The sequence below is a fragment of the Haemorhous mexicanus genome, chromosome 8, assembly GCF_027477595.1.
Source record: "Haemorhous mexicanus isolate bHaeMex1 chromosome 8, bHaeMex1.pri, whole genome shotgun sequence".
In the NCBI taxonomy this organism is placed as follows: Eukaryota; Metazoa; Chordata; class Aves; order Passeriformes; family Fringillidae; genus Haemorhous; species Haemorhous mexicanus.
Window position 1 is genome coordinate 6,704,960 of NC_082348.1, and position 21,114 is coordinate 6,726,073.

At 40.6% G+C, this 21,114-nt stretch overlaps 1 protein-coding gene across 2 annotated transcripts in view; it reads left to right on the top strand.

Moving 5' to 3' along the window:
- The window catches only part of TMEM163 (transmembrane protein 163), an 88,052-nt gene extending 67,199 nt beyond the window's left edge, over positions 1-20,853 (top strand). For both annotated transcript variants that reach the window (XM_059852589.1, XM_059852588.1), the window contains 4 exons: positions 641-737; positions 14,098-14,209; positions 17,488-17,629; positions 19,682-20,853. In XM_059852589.1, coding sequence (XP_059708572.1) covers positions 641-737; positions 14,098-14,209; positions 17,488-17,629; positions 19,682-19,742 — 412 coding nt within the window. In that variant the 3' untranslated portion in view covers positions 19,743-20,853. The remainder of the gene's footprint in view (positions 1-640; positions 738-14,097; positions 14,210-17,487; positions 17,630-19,681) is intronic.
- The last annotated feature ends 261 nt before the right edge of the window (positions 20,854-21,114 follow it).

Below are 21,114 nucleotides of genomic sequence, written 5' to 3' on the forward strand. Positions count from 1 at the left end.
CTGGGGCTGTGTTGGTTTAAGCCTGTTGGGGGGATAGAATAGCTTGTCTTTTAGAATGGCTGTCAGATGAAATGTCAGCATATCCTTGCAGGAAGTCCATGTGTCTTGTGTCAAGCAGTCACTGGCTCAGCAAGTGGCCTTAGCAAGTCAGCCAGCTTTTGTGGACCAGTTCCTGAGTCACATCATGCCTGACTGGGGAGGAAACAGCTATTCCAGGTTCTGTTATGCTACTGACCACATTTACCAAATATCTCTGCTGGCTTGGTAAAGAGAATGAAGTTCCCTTCATTATTTCTAATGGGAGATCCTAGCAAAACAAACAAACAGAGAGAAACAGTCCTCCTCTAGAGGACTCTGTGATAAATCATCAGGAGCAGAAGTGGCAGGTCTTTCTCTCTGAAACATCAGAGAATGGAACATCATCTGCTATTCCCTGTCTTCTCATACCTAATCCAGGTTTTAAGAATGGGAGAAGAACTGGATGTTTCATTCTGTTCTTTAATTTAAGCCTCTATCTTTAGCTCCTTAAGATATTTTTTTATTATTAATATTCTGTCGCCCTCTGTTACCCTGGAAGAGTTGGCAGCTTCAAATATGTTCTTAATATTTCTTTGTATTTTTCTCTATTTTCTTCCCCCAGGGCTTGTGTTATCTTGGGTGTCATATTCCTGCTGTCATCAATATGTATTGTGATCAAAGCCATCCATGATCTTGCGAAGAGGGTGCTTCCAGAAGTGGTAAGGTGATTCCTGTTCTTTTAAATGTTCTCTTTACTCCCTGCCCTGTCAGTGGGACTGAGAATTGCAGTGTCTCCTTCCAGCAGCCCCACTGAACTCTGTGGAGCTCCAGCAGGTGCCTTTCCTGCCTGGCTCACATACTGGCCCTGCTCTTCCAGCAGTATTTTTTATTTATGTGGTGGAGTCTGGTCTACTTCTGGAGTTTAATTATGGGTTTTTATAGGTTTGACCCCAAATCTCTCTCAGTGTAACCACTTAAAGCTTCTACATAGGACTGTGGGGGTTCACTTAGAGAGAGGAGGCCTCTCTGGGCTTAATGAATGTACCAGAATTTTGTGAGAAGAATGTTTCTACAGTTTACTACTCCAATGGCTTCAGTATTTTATTTTCAGTGTAGAAAAAATATATTTTTGGATTACATTTTAATGTCTTCCAGCTCTTGCCTTCAACTCCAGAGCCATGTATGCGTAGCAGGGATGAAACAGGTGAGGGGAGCATGCTGGGTGAAAGAGCTGGCTTTTAGACTGACTCACTGCGGAGCATCACAAAGGGCTTTTCTCCTGCTCTCTGCTTTCTTTTGGCTGTGAAAGCAGCCCCTACCTGGCCTGTGGAGCAGCTCTCCCCAGTGGCCTTTCTCTCAGCTCTGCTCTGGCCTGTCCTGCTTGCTTCCTTTCAGTACTGGCTATTAACTTCTACTCATCTTAACGAGCTGCTCACTGGGAAAACCATTTGGCAGCGGTTCCACTCCCACAAGACTCTTCCTAACGTGCTCAAACAAAATGAGGCTTCAGTTCAGTTGTTGTGTGCACAACCTGGCACAGAGCTTTGTCTTCAGCCTTTGTGGAGTTTGGTCAGGTTGTGTGCTCAGCCTTTCACATCGAGAATTCACCCTGCCAAACGCCATCTCAACACAGAAACCAAAACCCCTTCCTTTCAACCAGGAGATGGAGGCAGAGCTGGACAATCAGAAAGCCAAAATGGGATTCCATCTGTTACCCACTGTTGGCAGTGCAGATGACCAACTGGGCCCTGTGTTCTCATGGAAACTTGCAAGGAGCTGGCAATTCCAGAAGCTTGTTTTCAGTAGTTTGTGGAAATCTGGGTGAAGATGAGTAGCACAGCCCATGAGTGAGCAGGTTACTGAATTGCAGCCAGGTGCATTGTTTGACTGCAGGTGATTCATGTTCTCTTTGCATTTTGCCTGCCCTCTTTTCCAGTGTTCATAATTTACTGCCTCCTCAGCTTTGCCAGCATTACAGCACATGGAGTTCACCAGCCTGGTTCTGTCAAAATGATCTGGGTTAGCTTAAACACTTTCAGGAGTCAGTTCTTAAACCCAGCCAAAACATTTTGACAGAACTGGGTTGGGGAGTGAGCATGGGGCATGTGCCAGTGAGGCTGAAGAGGAGGCAGGTGAGGGTGAGGGGAGACCCTGCTGTGCTGGTCAGCTAAGGGACAACTGCTTAATTTGTTTGTAGCCAAACAGTGCAAACTGGCTACAGCTTGGCTCCTGTTTAGAGAGAAAATGAAATACATAGTCCTGGCTCAGTGAAGGAGAAGGGAAAAGGGAGGTTACAACCATAATTAAAACACTCATTTTGGTGAATTTTTGGTAGTGTATATCAGGTTAACTTAGATGTCTCAGTCTAATTCATTGTGGGCAAAGGCTCTAATAATTCTATCAGTAGTAACAGAAATTTAAAAGTTGTTTCATCTATATCTTACTCTTTCATCACTACAAGTTCAATCTACAAGAGAGGGCTCTATTTCTGACATGGGGAGAAATGTCTCATATTTGGATTGTGAACATTTTTTATAATTTGCAGGCACATTGTACTTCCTCATTTTTAATGCTTTTAAATGCAGTTACAGTAGAAAAATATATGGAATCAGACCTGTAAATATCTGACAAGGTACAGGCTGTGGATGACTGGTGGCAGGGTAAAAGTCACACACACACACACACACACACACACACACACACACCCCCACACACACACACACACACACGCCTAAAGGATTTTCATACCTGGCAATTCTGCCTGGAATGTAGATTGGAGCATGGGATGACAAGAGATGGTACTTTGGTTCACTGTCTCTTAAATAACATGGCAAGGATTTTAATTTCAAAGCTTTTCAGTACATCTCCCTGTGAGAAACTGATTCAGCAAGGGTTGTGTGACAGGTGAAGTATTTCTGCAAACTCAGAATACCAGTGAAAAATGGGAAGGCTCAGAGGACAGCACCACTGCTGCAAGTCATGGCCGGTGAGGTGTAATGCCTAGGGGTTGCCAACATTAAAAATAACTGGAGAAGAGGATGTTGTTGAATAGAGACCTTTCCAGTTGCCCTAGCTGTGCCTGACTGTGGTGCTGGTTTTCAGGTTGCTTCTTGCTCCCTTAGCTGCTCTAAGCAGAAATAGTTGCTCTTCTCAGTTGTTTGGGTATTTGTTGATTGATTGTGCTCCCAGCAAAGCTGCACCTGCCTAGGCCATGTCATCAGCATCTGAGCAGAGGGGAAATCTGTCAAATTTCATCAGTAGGAGGCAGAAGTTTCTGCCTCTGCTCCTTTATCCAGGATGCTGTCTTCTACTTCTTGGGCCACTGATGAACTAATTGCTCATTATATTAATTTCTGTAGTATCTTACCATGTAATGTGGTTTTAATGTGTGGCTATATATCATATATATAACAAGAACAATGTTTTCTGTAATAGTTTTTTGCATAGCAGTGAAGTAATCAGTTCTGCATCGAAATAGTGACCTGAAATATTTTTTGCTGGTGATATCTGTGTTACTGGGATTTGATATTAACTTGCTATTCTGAGACCAGGGGATTATCCTTGTGGTGTGAGCAAGAACAGAACATTAAGACCAAAGGTAGTGAAACTCCACCAGTGTCCCAAACTGGTATAAAACTGGGGTGAAGAGCTCAGCACCAAAATAAGAGGATCTGTGCCTCAACAGAAGTTTTACATGTGAGTCAGTGTCCCATGATTTTTTGGTACACTTTACATCCTTGTTGCACTTTATTGCATTAAAGGTCATTGAAGATGTGGGTAATTTTTAAAGAGTCTTGTGCAATTTTAGCTGTGTGACTTCAATCTTAAGGGAGATAATGTGGAAAAAACCCAACTGGAAAATGTTGCTCTTGGTGTTCAGATGCTGAACACAAAGTTGGTACTGTCAGCCCTGAGAATGGAGATGGTTTGGAATGCACTGCTCCACATGGGGATTCAAGATTAACCTAATGATAATAATAATGCAAAGCAGCATGACTGACTGCATTGTTCTCGGAGCTATAAAGTCTCTTTTTATGTCTCTATTTCTGGTAAACTTCAGGAGCGTTGGAATAATTTCTCTGAGTTCATTTCAAATTGCAGGAGTTTTGGAGAAAATAATATGATATGGAGAAGTTTAATTTTAGAAATTAAACAGACTGGGTACTTAAGTATCTGCTTGCTAATGGTAAAGAACTATGACTAAAATCTCAAAAGCAGAGTCAGTAACTTTTGAATAATTCTGGATCAATTATAGGAAGTTCACTGTATTTCTTGTTGCACATGAGATACACTGGTTATGTGTCTATCAGTTCTTAATATGCACACAGGAAAAAATTTTCTCTGAAACATTTTGTGAATTCTTTGATATAGAGATTCTGTTGTCCTTAAAGTGAATCTTGAAAGAATTGCTCTCATAAAAATACTAGCAATAAGAGAAAATATAAAATTCATGTGATTTAGAAATAATTTGAAGTATTTTCCAAACGTTTTGAACAGATATTCTTCTACTTATGTGGACACTTAGAAACAGGAGTCTTCTGTATTGTTGTCATTTCACATGATGATGTCAGGTGCAGGTCTGGCTATCCTCAGAAGGATTCAGAGGACCAGGAGGAGAATGACAGGTTTACTGTACATTAATGGCATTTCCACCTTGACTTCCCCATTGTGTAAGGGGCTTAAATGCCCCCAGATTCTTGTTAGGCTGCAGAGAGGTGCTGCTCAATTTGCAGGGCAGGAGCTCATGGTTAACTCAGGCAGGCATTTTCCAATCACCCATTTGAATTCTCCTTTCTTCCATGCTGGATGTAATTTTGTTGAAACCCTGTGACTGACAGTACTCCTGATCTGCACTGGCACAGGAGGGAGGACAATTAGAGCTCCTGACTTTCTCTGTTTCTTAATATTGCTTCTGCCTTCCTTTTCTGCTTCTTGTCTGTGTTACCTCTTGCTGTGTCTCAGGTAAAAATAACCAGTAGGCAGAGTTATGTCACAACACAGGCTTTCAGCACAGGCAGTCATTTTGTAATTCTTTTGAATGCCTCAAAACCCTGAGAAACACAGAAATAGTGGATTTCTCCTTTTGGTTCCCTAGCTTGATATGCTGAGGGCTGTAGTTAACTTTGGCATAGCCTGTAAGGTAGGATATGGATGACTAGATAGATTTAATTAGTTTAAAATAACTTGGATGAGTTTAATGAGAAGTGTTTGTCTGGAATTTTGGCTTTGGCAGTGTGAGTGCTTCCTACATGCAACAGCAGCCATGGCCCTACTGGCCCAAAAAGGCCCAAATTTGGTATTCAGTGACTTTCTTCATGTCTTTCTTTTTAATTTTATCTCCATCTTTAGATGAGGAAGCCTGGAGAGCCCACGGAATTCAAAGGATAAGGGTCACCAGGGATTTATGCAATATGTTCACTTTTGCAAATTACTGTTTAGTACTGAATTGATATTTTTAGAGAACTTTAACTGTAGATTTCATTTCCTGCAGTTAGCAGCAAGTCAAGAAATTGTCATTATTAGGTAAACTTAAGGTTTTCCCTTTGCACAGGACTTATATTTTAATTAAAAAGAAGCCTGCCCTGAAGAATGATATTTGGTGTCAGGAGAGTTGGCCAGACAATTAATAATACACTTACAACATAATTCTGTATTTTTATTAATTATTCATTTCTTAACTCTGTGGAAAAGTTCATTTTCAAGCAACTGAGATATAATAATAATCCTCAGTGTTTAAAACACAATCCCTTGTGCCAATGTTTTTAGGTATTTGTGATGTAGAGCAGTGTTCTTCAACAATGATCCATGAATGGTGTATGTCTTGAAATGAATTATTTACTGAAGTCATATGAGAATTTCAGGGTTGATGATAAGGTAGATGTAGGAGAAATATTGCAGCTGAAGGGGTCTGTTTGTCCAAGAGGGCTGGAAAATACCAACATTGAATATGTGCAGTGAGAAGTGGAATGAATCTTTTTTCTCCACAGTTTTGAAGATTTTTACATTACCTTTGTGAGCATTAAAAAACATATGATGGGTCTTTGATTCTTGGAGAGGGGAGTAAATGAGGAGATTAGAATTTTCCTACCACTTCCAGAGGAGATTTGTCTGCCACATAACCTCACCTTGGATTTGGAGAGATGCTTCATTTTCCTTTGGAGGCAAATTTGGGTGTGGGGGTGGAGACAATTTCTGCCAGCACGTACGTGCCAGTCGCTTTGTCGAGCTGTGACCTCCGTTCTTGCTTGAGTGAAAATATTTTTAATTAAATCTTCCTCATTTTGAGAATTTAGAGATGTGATGACATTTTCCACTTGCCTTGGAGCACGTTTGGAAGGAAATCTTGCTGTTTCTCTCCTGCTCTTGTATCTCTAGGATGCTTCAGATTTAGGGTAAGATTCCTGTACAGAAGCCGTTTAGAGCCCACACCCTGCCCCCAGCCCTTCCCAGGATCGTTCAGTGCCACTATCAAACCCCCCAAAAATATGGAAAGATTACAAAACCCAAAGAGACCAAATTTTATACAGGAGAGAGAGATGTGCCATTGATGTGTGGGAGCATTACAGCTGCAAATTCCAGTTCTTTCTGTGTTCTTGTCCTATTTTTACGTAGCTGGGAATTTTTTATTTAGCTGGGAATATTTATTCTATATGGGCCTGCTTCAACATGACATGCTGCAGTTATTATTTGAGTTTCATATCATTGATCCCTAAGGTAATATTTTTCACCAACCAGATCTTTGACTTTTTTTCCCCCTCTCCCTTTTTTCTTTTTTTCCTTTGTTCCAGCACTTGCTGAAAGTGTTAGATGAAGTAGGCCAGCTGCTCTTCTTTCTGGAGTGTTTGGAATTAAAATTTCTGATAATTTTAGCTCTTGTTCAATACACCTAAATTAAAAAGCTAATCAGTAATTGACATTTGGAAGAGAAAGTCTTCATTTTTGTTTACCCTTCAGGTTAATTTTAAATGAATATTTCTCAGATCGTGTAATTTAAAATGGTTTTTTTTCTACAGTGATGAGTGTAAAACCTAAAATAGAATAATTTCTTGTTGGCTCAGAAATAATTTACTGAGGCTCCTTTTCCCCTAGCTATGAGACTCAGAATATTTCCCTTATTGTTACTTCCAGCATTTGTTCTCCAACCTGTGTTAGCCATAATAAGATAATTCCCAATAGAGGAAGGAATTACAATTCCTTTATTGATGTTTCAGAGAGCAATATCCACAGCCAATGCTGTCCCTGAGGATTTGATACACACACATTTCACTACAAATAAGAAGCAATAGTGATTTTGCATACGGTTGATGACGTGCTTGGATTTTTGTGTAAATTCTAGTGATTTTTGACATTTTATTAATATATTGAGAAAGGAATCTAAAAACCCTTGAGTGTAGGCTTTGAGCATTGCTTTGTGTTTGCATTTGCTGCTGTTAGGGCTTGTCAGCTCTGTAAAAAACAAACCCTTCCTCATTTGCCCCTTTACCTTCATCGTGTCAATTACTAGATATTCTTGGGCAGAACAAATATAATTTAGAGAATGTTGTGCTTTATTTTGACCATTGCCACAAAGAATTTGCAGACTTTTTCTTTTTACTTGAAGAAGGCTCAAAAAGCCCAACCCAACCACTCTGAGAAAGGCTGTTTTAATTTCACCTGGGGTTGTAAATCAATATCCATTTACTATTCAGTTACTGCTTGCATTTCCCTGGGTAATAGTATAACACATGTAATGTCAATGCAGTTTGGCATTTGTCCTCATTAGTATGGCAAAGGACACTTTTTTGCCAGAGTAAGCAGGCATCATGCAATATTTGTGACATTTCCTGCAGGACAAAGGAAAGGTGTAATCCGTTTGTGTGTGAGGGATGTGCAGCCCATCCCATGGGGTGCCTCCAATGCTTTCATAAATGAAATCTCTTGAAAAATTGGGCCATATGTTATACTATTGTTACAGCTGAAAAAAGGAAGGTAGGGGTGGCACAGTGTAGCTTTGTGAGTTCTAATTGATTTATTGGTTTAATAGTTTCAAATAAATGCATCATAAACATATATTCAGCAATGCCAGCAGTTGAATTATAGGCAGTAGCAACATAACAAATAACACTTATGATTATATACACACATGTCCTTATACACTTTTCCCTATACATTTAAACACCTCATATATAATTTATTGCTTGCCATTTCAAATCAAAGTATCATACACATTAATTATACATTAGAATCCTGCTTTATAATTGTTATTTCTATGTATGGCTTGGAGTTTGGCCTAAAATACATGTGCTTCCTGCAGCTTGTTGAGAATGTTGTGGATACTTGAAGAACAAGCCAGGGTTAGGGGAAACGAACAGCTACACATCATTCTTTGCTTAGGTGAAAAGCAGATTTTCCAGAATTTACCAAAAAGAGATTTTTCCAGATTTTGTAAGAAAGAAAAGTTGGTGGCTGCTCCCCTCTTGGTGGGAGATGTGGGATGCATTGCTGGTCTCAGCTCCCTGCTCATCAGAAAAATCAGTCTCACTCTTCTGAGGGTGAGCAAATACAATTTTAATTTGTGTTTCATAACTTTGGTGTTAAATAAATGTGGATGGATTCTGGGAGAATGGGAAGCATGACCAATCTAATAGTTAAACAGACCTTTGCAGGAGTCCTAAGGTCACCTAAGAGAGTTCTCTGCTCCCTCAGCTCCCAGGCCCCATGGCTTGCTGTGGCATCCAGCACACCCTGTCTTTGTTATCTGCTTCTTGAAAAAGCATTCTGTGCTGTGGGATTGCTTTGTCACACCAAAGACAAGTTTAAACATTCATAAGATTTTTTTTTTGTACTAATAATAGATCTTTGTATCTCCATGTGAAGAGACTGTCTCTTGCTTGAGTCAGAGACTGGGCTGTTGGTTTGTTTTCTGACAGTGAAGTGCAATTAGAACTCCTCCCTTTTGAAGCTTGCTAGTGAGAGAGACCCTCTGGCTTCCCAGGAGCTCCCTTTAGACTGATTACATAAACTATTTATTACTTGGGAGAAAGTGTGAGAGAGATTTGGACTTTTTTTTTTTTTAAGTGTTTGTATTAGAAACATCTCTGTTGCTCTCTATATAGTAACATAATCCTTTAGGGGAAGGAGTCCTTTTTGACTGAGTAACATGCTCTGCAGAGGGGCTTTTTAGTGATCCCAGTGTGCCCAGATGACTTGGCAGCTGCTGGGGGAGCTGGAGGAGCAGGAGGCTGTGGGAAGTGTGTGAAGGTAGGGATGGGGAGCAGGGTGGGAGCAGAACCTGGCAGGTGCTGGGGAGGATGGCCACCAAGCACCTGGACTGAAGGAGGGTCATTGATGGGTTCCAGGAGACAGATGGTGAGTTGCAGAGATGGGCAAAATTAATATTTAACGACACAAACTCGGCTCAGTTCGGGCCAGCCATGACTTTGCTCCTGCCAACACCATCTGTAGCATTCCAGAAACACATCCCTACCTCCTCAGCCAAGAGGAGCCAGGCTCAGCAGAGGAGAGGCAAAACACTGTGAGACACCAGCTTCTCTGGAAAGGGAAAAAATGGCAGGAAAAAGGCAGCACCAGTAATTCCCAGCTCCTGCAGGAGTGTGGAGGAACTTTTGTCTGGTTCAGAGAAGGCAGAGGAGTGGAAGAAAGCCTGCAGGTGTTGGGGTGGGAGAAGCAGCTTGTTCTGGGATTGCAGTAGGATGAGTGACCAAGGAAGGACAGAGCTTCCTCCCATACCAGTGAATATCTTTTGACTCCACACTGTACAGTGCAGGTGAAATGAGAACATCTTTACATCTCAGAATTGGAAGGGCTGTAACTGAAGGGGAGTGGGCAGAGAGGAGCTGGTAGAAATAAAACATGAAATCAGGGCAAAGTTTTAGGGTCAGAATTAGCAATATGCATTCTAGGGAAAGATTAGGAGCACAAATCAGCTGCAACTTAGTTACTAGGCTGGGAATTGGGTTAAAATATTTCTACCTAATAAGCCAAGATCTGAAGAATCCATGGTAAGGTTTTTTATTTTTTTAATTTTTACAATAGATTCAGGAAGAGATCAAAGTTGCAACGTAAAAACCAACAAACTTTTTCTGAAGCCATAAGATTACTGCTGCTTTTGGTGAAATCCTTGAAAGTAGGGACAGAACTGTTGTGACAGTTTTGCAACCCCCCCTTCTCAACTGCACAGCTGGGGACAGTGCATTTGGACAAAGTGGAGGAAAGCTGCCTGCTGACTTCTATTATTCCTTTCTTAGGTAAAAGGGGAAAAGATTTTATTCCTAGGAAAGAAAGCATAAATCCACAGTATAAAACAAACCTTAAGTAGGGACATTGTAGCTATTAAAGTGCTTTGTAATGAGAAGGCAGCCCAGGATGGGCACCTTGCTTTATGTACAGTGCTGATCTATACCTGAAGCCATCTAATCAGGTATAGGTGTCCTTTAATTAAGGGCTCATGTACAGTGTAGTAGCAGTGAGGGAATATGATGAAAAGAAATGGAAAAGGAAGGGGCTTTATTTACCACACAGGGAAGCCTTTATCGTATGGAAATGACCAGAATTTAAATTTTTATCATCTGTCACAATTTGCTGCTGCTTTAATTAAAATAACACCGAGGACACGTGGGGTGAGCCTGGCTGGATGTGCTGCGTGCCCCTAATGACTGTCAGATGGGAAGGCAAGGGCTACCGACGGGGCAGGGCTGCGGCAAGATCCGGAGGGAGATGGTGCCAGATGGCCCGGCTTACTTTATTCATTTAGGTCTCCATTACGGCTTTTCTTGCCTTCATCTCTCCCAAGGATGAGTTCGTTTGATGGGAATCATTTCACAGCCGCGTTTAACCCTCTGGAGCCCGCAGCACTGCACGCTTGTCGCTGGCGGGTCCCACAGCTCTGCTCAGCCCAGGGCTTGGCCCACGGCAGCCCTCCCTCGGCTGATCCACTGAATCCTGCTGTCCTAAAGCAGGTCCAGCTGCTTGGCACCAAAACAGTGCCAGGGCAATGCCCTGAGCTGCTTCTCTTCTCTTTCACCCTCACCTGTGCTGCTGGGCATCGCCACTTTGGGCCGCTCTGTGACACCCGCAAAACCTCCTTGGCAGCAGCAAACAGCCTCACTCTCCTTCTCCCAGCTCTGGGCTCCAGAAAGCACAGAGAAGTACTGAAAAAGAACAGCTGGGTTTTTTTAGGTGTTTTTTTTTCCTTTTAAGTTTTTTTTTCCTCCTGGGTTTGGTGCTCTCAGCCGCGCTCGCTTCGTGCGGGATCTGCCGCCTCCCGGTGGCTCCTGAGAGGAGCTGCTGGGTTTGGGGAGTCTTTAAAGATTTTGGGTGTTGTTTAGAGTTTTTTGGGTAGTATTTAGAGATTTTGGGTAGTGTTTAGAGTTAAACCCAGGAATATCACCTTCCGAAAAGCTGTTTGGCACAGCCTAAAGTGTCTGCATTCAGAGCAGGGCTTTTTAATTTTTTCCCTCTCTCGCATCCACAGTGATAACAAAGGAGCTTTGATTTGTTTGGTATTTTCTTTTATCAGGAGTTAATACTGGTGGTTAGTAGTTAGTGGTTAGTACTGGCAACAAAATGAGCTTGTTGTGTGTGATTCAGGGAAAAAAAAGTCAAGCTTAGAAACAATTTCTAGATCCTGAATATGTGTTCTCTATAAAAAAGCCTGTTCAGTAATTCATGACTCCATTCAGATATCTGTAGGATTTCTGTACATTTGGGTCATTCTGTACATTTAGGTCATTCTTGGATTCCAGAAGAGTAGCTAGACTCATTTTGATCATGACTGTATAGCAGAACAAATAGTAAGATGCATTTCCACATCCTGTGGTTTTAGTGACATGTGCAGGAAAAACACTGAATTCACCCCAAAAATTTGTGGCATGCCATGACAAGAAAAAAAGCCAAGAAAAAGCTCTGAACAAAGTGCCATGAAGAGGATGAAACATGATATGTTAGCACAGGGAATAAGGCATTGCATTTTCAGGATTTTGAATCAATAACTGGAATTTTGAACATCTCTGGAACAATCTAAAAAATATCTTGAATTGTGACCCATAGATTTTTTCCAAACAATGTCAATTTGTAATGGTTCTCCAGTTCATTCCCAAGTATTTCACATGTGTAGGAAAACTGCAATTTGTCATCCCAGGGCTGGCAGTGATACCACTGTCATAGCAAAGTGATTTATTCTGTCACCTCTGCTGTCCAGCTCTGTGCTGGGGACAGAGCCTGTGTCCCACAGAGGGGAAGGCAAAGAGAAGAGGTAGGGATGTCAGGGAGGAATCAGAGACTCTTTGGAGGGTCTGTGGGTGATGGGGAAACAAGGGATCTCGTGTAGTCCTTGTGCCAAGTGGGACACGAGAGAAATGTTGGTGGAGCACAGCATTCTGCTTCAGATTATTCTGAAGCCTTACACTTATGCTGTATATTAAATATTAGTAAAATATTAGATGAGATTAGATTAACCAATCAAAACTTGTTAGGCTATCAAAACGAAGTCTTTGGGCACTGAAAATACGCATTTCTGAGAAAGATGTGTAAAAATTAGAGGCATAGTTTTGACAAGGATCTCAAATTTTGACTGTTTTTTGCAAAGCTTGTCCAGACTTTTGAAGGTTTGTTGTCATTTCAGACCTTCTGAGAGCTCCCAGCTTTCCTTGTTAGATTGACAGCAACCAAATATTTCCTTAGTCCTTCCCTAGCACTTGGAAATTGCCTGGATATTTTTCAGTTGTTCTGCTAAAATAACTTTATGAATGCTTTTATCCTACCTTTACCCAGTACTCGAGTTCTGTGCTCTCATTGCTTCTATTTTACTCTCTTTCCCTCAGTACATTTTGTCTCAATACTTAATATTGTTAATATTGTACCAGGTCTAGAGAGAATGAGCTCATGATGTGAGTGAAGTAGAATTTCAAAAATAAATGACATACAAAATTGTATAAAAATATTGAATGATTTATTTAGGGATATGGGTACATTATACCAGTAATCTAATTCCCAGTATCTTCCTAAGCAGCTTTCAAAACCATTTTTTGATTTCTTTGGGTTTCAAATTGCTGCTCAAATAATGAAAATGGATGGAGCTGCTGATGAATCATCATGACAATGTTTGGTACCAACGGGGACTTTTGCCAGAGTGTTTTCATCAGGAACAGGGTCCCAGTGGCACTGGCCCACTTAGACCTGCAGATACAAATTAAAAAAGAATTCTTGCTGTTTCCTTTACTTGTACTGTTGTTGCAACAGCTTGAATTAAAGCTTCTATCAAGAGTAATGAATGAAGGTAACTCAAAGCTCTGTGGCTGGGTGGCAGGCAGGCTGAGAGCTGTGGGGTTTTCTGCAGCCCATGGGCTGATGCACCTCAGGGGGAAGAAGGCACAGGGACCCCCTTTAGGCTCCTTCTTGCAGCATGTCAGCAGTGTCCTCCCAGCCCAACCACACACAAACCAGCCAGCAGGAAGGGGGCTGATGGCCTTTAGAGAATGGTGTTAAACATTTTCTGTGAAAGAGCTAAACCTTACTTTGCACATCAGCATCAGAAGTTTTATGGATGTAGATTGAACCAGACTTCTGAAAAAGGAAATGAAACAAAATCAAAGCAAGCCCAGAATCAGAAACAACATTAAATGGTTATTTCTTACACCAAGAATCAATATTGGTCTGGTAAGTGGGATTCTATTTTCAAGCCTTCCTCCTGCCTGTGGGGACTTCATTACTGCTGGCATTAGGCATTGGGTGACCTGGCAGTCTGCACTCAGCCCCACAGGTCAATATAATCTCCTGACTCTGAGGAGGCTGGGTCAGTTCACAGTTTGTTGATTGGAACTGTCATTAATTATGGCTGCAAAAGCAATTGCAGGTGACAATACAGGCAAAATAAGCACCAGCTGTTGTGGAAGTCATAAGGTAGGAAATCTTGGTCTCAGGTTGTGTTTCTCAGTAGCACAAATAATAATAGTAAATAAGTAGTACAGTAATTAGTTAATTAGTACTATTTTTCATTCAATAGGTGGGACATCACCAGAGGACATACTAATATCTTAATGTCTGTAATGTCTGACATCTCTTTTTTTTTTTTTTTCCCAGGATGATTTTCTGTATAGTGTCTCTGTTCTAAGTGGAATCCTTTGCACAGTCTTGGCAGTAATCAAATTTATGCTGGGAAAGGTCCTTACAAGCAGAGCACTGATAACTGATGGTGAGTGTGACATTGATCCAGCTGCTTTTATAGACTCTTGCAGGGACCCCTGCATGATGAGAGCTGTGAAAGAGCATTGAAGTAAGGCAGCCACTGAGAAATGGGAGAAAACCCAGACCCAAACCCTAGAACAGTCTGTGGTACCACTGGCCTCTAGCACAGATAGCTCAGCTGAAATGGAATGCCTGGTGGAACCAAAGAGTGGATGTGTGGATAGTAAGCATTAACAGAGTTAGAGGTAGAGCAGATAATGGATTAGAGGTGTGTTAGTCAGAGTTAGGCTGCAGCAGGGGGATGTGAGACCAATTTAGAGAGCTTTGGTCAGGTCACCTCCATCCTCCCTGCCTGTGCCTGGTAAAATCCTGAAAGCTCAAGTGAAGCAAAGTCTGCTGCAGAAACGCTGCCTGCCTTGAGCAGGGATCATCATCAGCAGCCACAGTGCTGGTGGGCATCCCTTTGGTGTCATTTGTCACCACAGTGCTTCCCCTGCCACTCAGCAGAGCTGCTGGGACAGGGCAGGTGTGAAACAATCCCCTTCCCTGCCCTGCACTGCTCTGGCCCTGCTGGGGTTTGGCACAGGGTGGATCCCCTCTTCTGCACCCTTGGAGCACCTCACTGCCACCACTGCATCAGCAACTGACTGCCTCTGGTTTTAAAGGCAGGTTTGAAATCTTGTTTTCAAAGTAGGTCCAGATATTCCTCTTTCTGCCGGGGCTCAAGCTCCTGAATCCCCAGAAATCCCAGGGATCTGCCCTTCACACAGGTGAGGCCACAGTGGTGGCAGAAATTTCACAGCCCCTACAAATCTCTCCCAGTTTTATCTGCCAGGGCAGTGTGAAATACTCAGTAAACAAACAATGTAGGGTGTTCATGATTCATGGGTTGTGGTACCTAAATTATTTTACTCTTTGCTACAGATTTCACTTCAGGGAAATTCAATTCTCAGCTTAGTCTAGAGATACATAAATTTTGCTTTATTTTAAGCAAATTAAACATACTTAATTTTTTTCTGGATGATGTGTGATAGCACATGTTATGAGTATCTCTATCATCCCACTTATATAAATTCTTCATGAGTATTTATATTTCAAATCTGAAAGAAGCAAAAAAGGCATCAGAATAGCAGTGAGGGGGTTACAACTAAGCTATTGCCTCCCTGCATTTGGGATTCTCTCCCAACAGACCTCCAGCTCAGAGATTTTATCCTTTCCAAGGGGCTCTGCCACTCCAGACATTGGAAAACAAAAATAGCTCCAACCTGCAGAAAGGATTCTGGAAAGGGTGCTGGGAACTGCAGCCAGTGAGTCTGACTTCCTTCCCTGCCAGGGTGGAAGTGGGACACATTGACCATTTCAGAGCTGTGCCTAGGCAGGCAAGTGAGGAGCCCTCCCTTCAAAAAAATGTAGCTTAGTTTTGAAACAGAGCAGTTCATTCAGCCAAAATATTAACTGAAAATTCCTAAAAAACTCCAGCTCTGAATTGTTCTCCTGTATGACAGGGAAATTTCTTTACCCATAATTACATCCTTATGCTAATGATACTGCTTCTGAGCTGGAGACTGCTCATTCTTTGATTAAAAAAATCAGGGAAAAAAGTATACAATTACCTCAGCCTGGTTTTCATCTCTCTTCTCCCCTTTAGAACTACTTTAGAAAATGTAGGAGGCTGATCTTAACATGTCTGGTTAAATATCTGCCTTCACAAGATATATTTACATATGTACTTGATTTATTAATGACCAGAAAGAGACAATGTGATTCAGCAGCTGAGACAGATTTAGCAGTCCCTTGCATATCTTTTTTTAGTGTTTTCTGTTTCCTGCTAATTTACCTCCTGTGATCCCTGGCTCCAGACCAACAAACTGTTTTGAAGAAAAGGAGCATGAATTTTTCTTCCTAAAAAATAGGTTTATTTTCAGAACAGCAAATTCTCTTTCATGCATGTCCACCTCTATTAATTTTTTTTAACAATTTTTTTTGAGTGGGGCTTAACAGCAATATCTCTTTAAATCCTGAATGTATGAATCCTAGTGAGGCAAAATGTCATTTGTACAGTTTGTTTACAGCAAAAGCTCTTGGCCCTTTTGGGTAATAAAAATAACCATTTCCTGCCTTGAGTTTTGTGACATCCCAGAGGATAACTCTGTGACAGTCAGTGATGTCAGCCAACTTTCCTGTAGGTTTTAGGTACCATTTCCTACCCAGATTTAGCCACCTGTTTTTTCCTGTGCTGGCCTTACACTCAGAGCAGTGTCTGGATTAATACCTGCAGCCATTACATGATTTCCTGCCACGTCAGCAAAGGAAGGTTTGCCTGAATGAGAGTCAGGAAGGGAAAACAATTTCCTTTGCAAGTAGCTTTTAAATTATTAGGAACCATCAGCCAAGAATGGCATGAAAATGTTTTTTTTCTTATGCATGAATCCACTGTGCTGATGGATTCTGAATTAAGGTGGAGCAGGGGAAGTAACACTGGTTTAAAATTCTAATTATTAATTAATATTTTATATTCTTTAATCTATAGACCCAATGTACATAATTTCAACACGTGTTAGCAGTATAAATGAGTAAATAGACAAAGACTGGATGTGAGAGGTGTGGGTCAAAGGACAGGCTCAGGAACAAGTGTCAGGTGTATCATTGTTGGCAGTCATGGGGACTGCAAAAACCTGTAAACAGCAGCTGGCTAGAGCTGACTCACCAAGCAGTATAGAATATTTCAAGTTTGACATTTCATTTGCTATCTCGATTAAATAGTGTATGGATCTACCAAATTAACCTTTTTTTGTGTGGAACAACAGGGGTATCTTTTGGGTTATTGTGGAAAAAAATCAGAAAAAGGGAATTTGGAGTTAAAAACCAGAACACAAGGAATGACTTCTAAAATCCCAAATCAATGATCAATCAAACAGGGGTTGAATGGAAAAGAGCATTAATTTTTCCAAAAGATATGAGAATTTTGAAGGGACAGTCTTGGAGAAAAAGAGAAGGGGTTAATAAAAAAAGGAATCTAAAAGGATGTTCATTAGAATTGTAAATAGTAGATAGGAAGTTACTGTGGTATAACTAAAGCATAAATAGAAAATATTACCAGGATTATCCTGTATGTCATCAGCAATGTCTACAGCTCTAAGGAATAGTGCCAAGCATGTAAATAAATATATGGAATGGGATAAAAACTCCAAGAGAGGGCCTTTGGCAGGGAAACTGTGCAAAACCATTTCCCTTTCCATGAGTTCCTGGTGTTCATCCTTTAATTATTTCTTTTCCCCCTTCTAGGTTTCAACTCTCTTGTAGGTGGAATAATGGGATTTTCCATCCTTCTTAGTGCAGAAGTGTTTAAACACAATTCCTCTGTCTGGTTCTTGGATGGCAGTATAGGAGTGTTAATTGGACTTACAATATCTGCCTATGGAATCAAGTGAGTATCTCCTGGGAGCAGGCAGGGCCCTGAGAGGTGGGAGGTCATAGCCTTCAAGAGTTTAGGTAATTCCAGTGAAATCAGTCGCTGGAGTTTATTAGACAGGCAGCCAGTGCTGGAGCAGAATGTGTGGAAAGGGTGATAAAAGGCTGTGCTCCCCCACATCAGCTGGAAAGCAACCAGGACTCAAAAAGAGATAGGAATAATTTTAGATTTTTGTATCCTTGAAATACTGTATCTGAAAAATAACCACAAATGATGGATAAAACCAGTCCTCTTTGCATTTATGGCACGTTTCTGAGCACTGCTTTGCCTTTGGATTAAAGGAAAGGTGCCCAAAATTAAAGAGGGATCTTACTATTGATTTCTGTCCCGGCCCTACCTTTGGCAACCTCTGAAGTGAAGGTTGCTGCTCATGTTTCACATGCTGTTTCTCTTGAATTTTAAGATGCTTTCTTGATTCCCATCAGAAACAGAATAAAAAAATCAAATGGAGCTCTGTCATGCACTTCATTGCTGCCACAATTTCCCTTGACTGCCTGGACTCTAACCCGAATTTTGGACTTTATCCCTCATGGCTTATCTGCCACAAGAGAAAGTGGGAGATGGAGCATCTTAGTTGGAATTGTGCCCACTGAGAAGCAGCCCTTGGCCAGGCTGCAGTCAGCCCTCAGCTGGAAACTGTGTGGGTTCAGCTTTTTTTTTTTTTTTCAACTTGGAAAATTCATTTAACATTTTAATGGGGAGTACCACTCTTAAATGGGTCGGTATAATCACAATTTCCACTGTAAAACCTAACTGTTCTGGAAAGCTGTAAAGGCTGTTACGCCACCTGAGCTCTTTATTATTCATGAGTATTTAAATATTCAGTTCTGGCACTGTCCTGTGCATGATCCTTTGTGTGGTGGACTACAGTTGGCCTGTTATCTATATTCTTAAATAAATAAAATCCTTTGTCTTCATTTCTTTAAATATATAAAATCCTTTTGATGGTGTCACCTATTTTAGGGTATACATGGCACTAGGCATTCCTCCTTTTCTGTTTAAAAAATATATTTTAAAGTGCTATGGAGGGGATACTAGTGGTGCTACACACCCTGTAGCTGCAAGAATTGTATTTATTGAGGTATACAACTGCTTCTGAAGGTACTGTTTGCAAGACTAATTCAGACTTATCAAAGGGAGCATCTCATGTCTTCATTAGATTTCACAGGCCACATCTTGGCACATGAGGAAAAATGACACATTTTTGTGTTTGTAATGTCTTTAAAATATTTGATTCCTGAAGTGTTTGAGTAAAGTTACAGGTGAATTGTCATTCTAAGGGTCTCATTGGTGTATTTTTCTTTGAAGGATTTTGAGTAATAATTAAACTGAAAGTGACAAAATTAAGTGTTATGTTGTCATTCTTTAGAATTATCACAAGGTATGTCCAGTTTGATATAAGGTGATAAAGTCTAGGTAAATATTATCCTGAACATTGTTTTAGAATAATGTGTGTGAGGCTTTCTTTTACAAGCATATTGAATAGGTATATTATGTTATATTATGTTATATTATATTATATTATAACATTAATGTATATACCTATATAATAGGTATATTATATTATACTTATAATTATATTATTATATAACCCATAGGTTAACTTTTGGTGAGGTTTACTATTATATTCTATTATTCTATTCTATTCTATTCTATTCTATTCTATTCTATTCTATTCTATTCTATTCTATTCTATTCTATTCTATTCATTTGTATATACCTATATAATAGGTATAGTATATTATAATTCTATTATTATATAACCCATAGGTTAACTTTTGGTGAGGTTTGCTATTCTATTCTATTCTATTCTATTCTATTCTATTCTATTCTATTCTATTCTATTCTATTCATTTGTATATACCTATATAATAGGTATATTATATTATAATTATATTATTATATAACCCATAGGTTAACTTTTGGTGTTTTCCTAATACCCCTGTAAGCTTTAGGAGTTTCTTTGTAGCAGCTGTGTTCTAGCTGAGCTCTGTGCTCTCCCTGCAGGCTGCTCATCGACATGGTGCCCCGGGTGAGGCAGACGCGGCACTACGAGATGTTCGAGTGAAGGTGCTGCCCTCTCCCTGCAAGGACTGTAAAGCCACAGCGTCCTGGCAAGCGGTGCCAATGGTATTTTCCTGATCATGCAGTTTGTTTCCCCGTGGTCTGTTTCTGTTGAAGTTTGTTTGAATGGGAAGTCTCTCTGTAAATCTGGCATATTGTGCACACTGCTCGCGATTCAGCCAAACCGCAGCGTTTTGGGTTTTTTATTTCTTATTTATTTCCAGTATGCTATTGATTCCTGTGACAATAGAAAACATGCAGTTTGCAGCTTGAACCCAGCTGCCATGTTGTATATTCCAGAGTGAAAGTGTTCTCAATGGTGTGGTAAGCCTGTGGGTAAAGAAGTGCCAGTTTCAGATTTGAGTTTTGGATTTTTTTTTTCCTCCCCTGGCCTGTATTTTCCCAAACACATGCTGTAACAGGAGAACAATCCTTGCTAACCTCTTCGACTAAGAGTATCTTACATAGAGTCTGGACACCAGGAGCTGTGTTGCTTAAAACACTTAAGTAGCTACTTCCACCCTCTTGTTGAAATAGCCACCCAGAAGGAGCAGGTACTGCCCTTCCTGTGATCAGAGAGATACTGCATTTTACCCCCAAATTAACTGAAACGATACCTCTTCAATTTAAAGTCTATTTTTTCTTAATGAGACACTGTTCATAGCTTTGCATGGACCAAACAAGCACACACAGTGTTACTGTACAGACCAAAGCCAAAAAAGTCATGCAGGGAAGAGGAGCTGCTCAAGGAGTGGGGTTTTTATCTCCTATTTTACCATCTGCAGCTGTACCAGCGTGTGTGACGTTGTGGTTGCTCTGTAGTCTGACAACGGCACAGCAGTGGCTCAATCTCGTGGTGAGATACAGATCTATTTATTAGATTTAGATTGTCCTGTAAAGTGTTGCTCACTTTCCACCACACATCTTATATATTACTTAATAGCAGGTTAAATGATCGAAGAATCTTGATGTATAATCAATAAAACTGGTATCTATTTTATACAGTATCTGTAAGTAACATTTGAAAACTATTTCCAGAATGTATCATAGAACAAAGTCTTCCTGTATAGCAGCCTATTAAACTGGATTCTCTGGCTATAGCCATTTTCTCTTTATTTGATGTATTCCAGGTTGGTTTTCACAACAGAGAATCAGTATTGTTGCTTCTATTTATCACAGGTGAATAAAAAATAGGACAGACCTCTGCAGAGTTTGGAATAAGGCCATGGTAAGTAGGTGAGTAGCTAGAAATGCCCATTTCTAGTACATGACAAAAGACTACAGGTATGAGAGTAGATGTACAATTAGACTGCTCAGTGAGGGATGTACAGTTCAGACACTGGGTTTTTCATGGGTGTGATGTTAAAACTGCATTT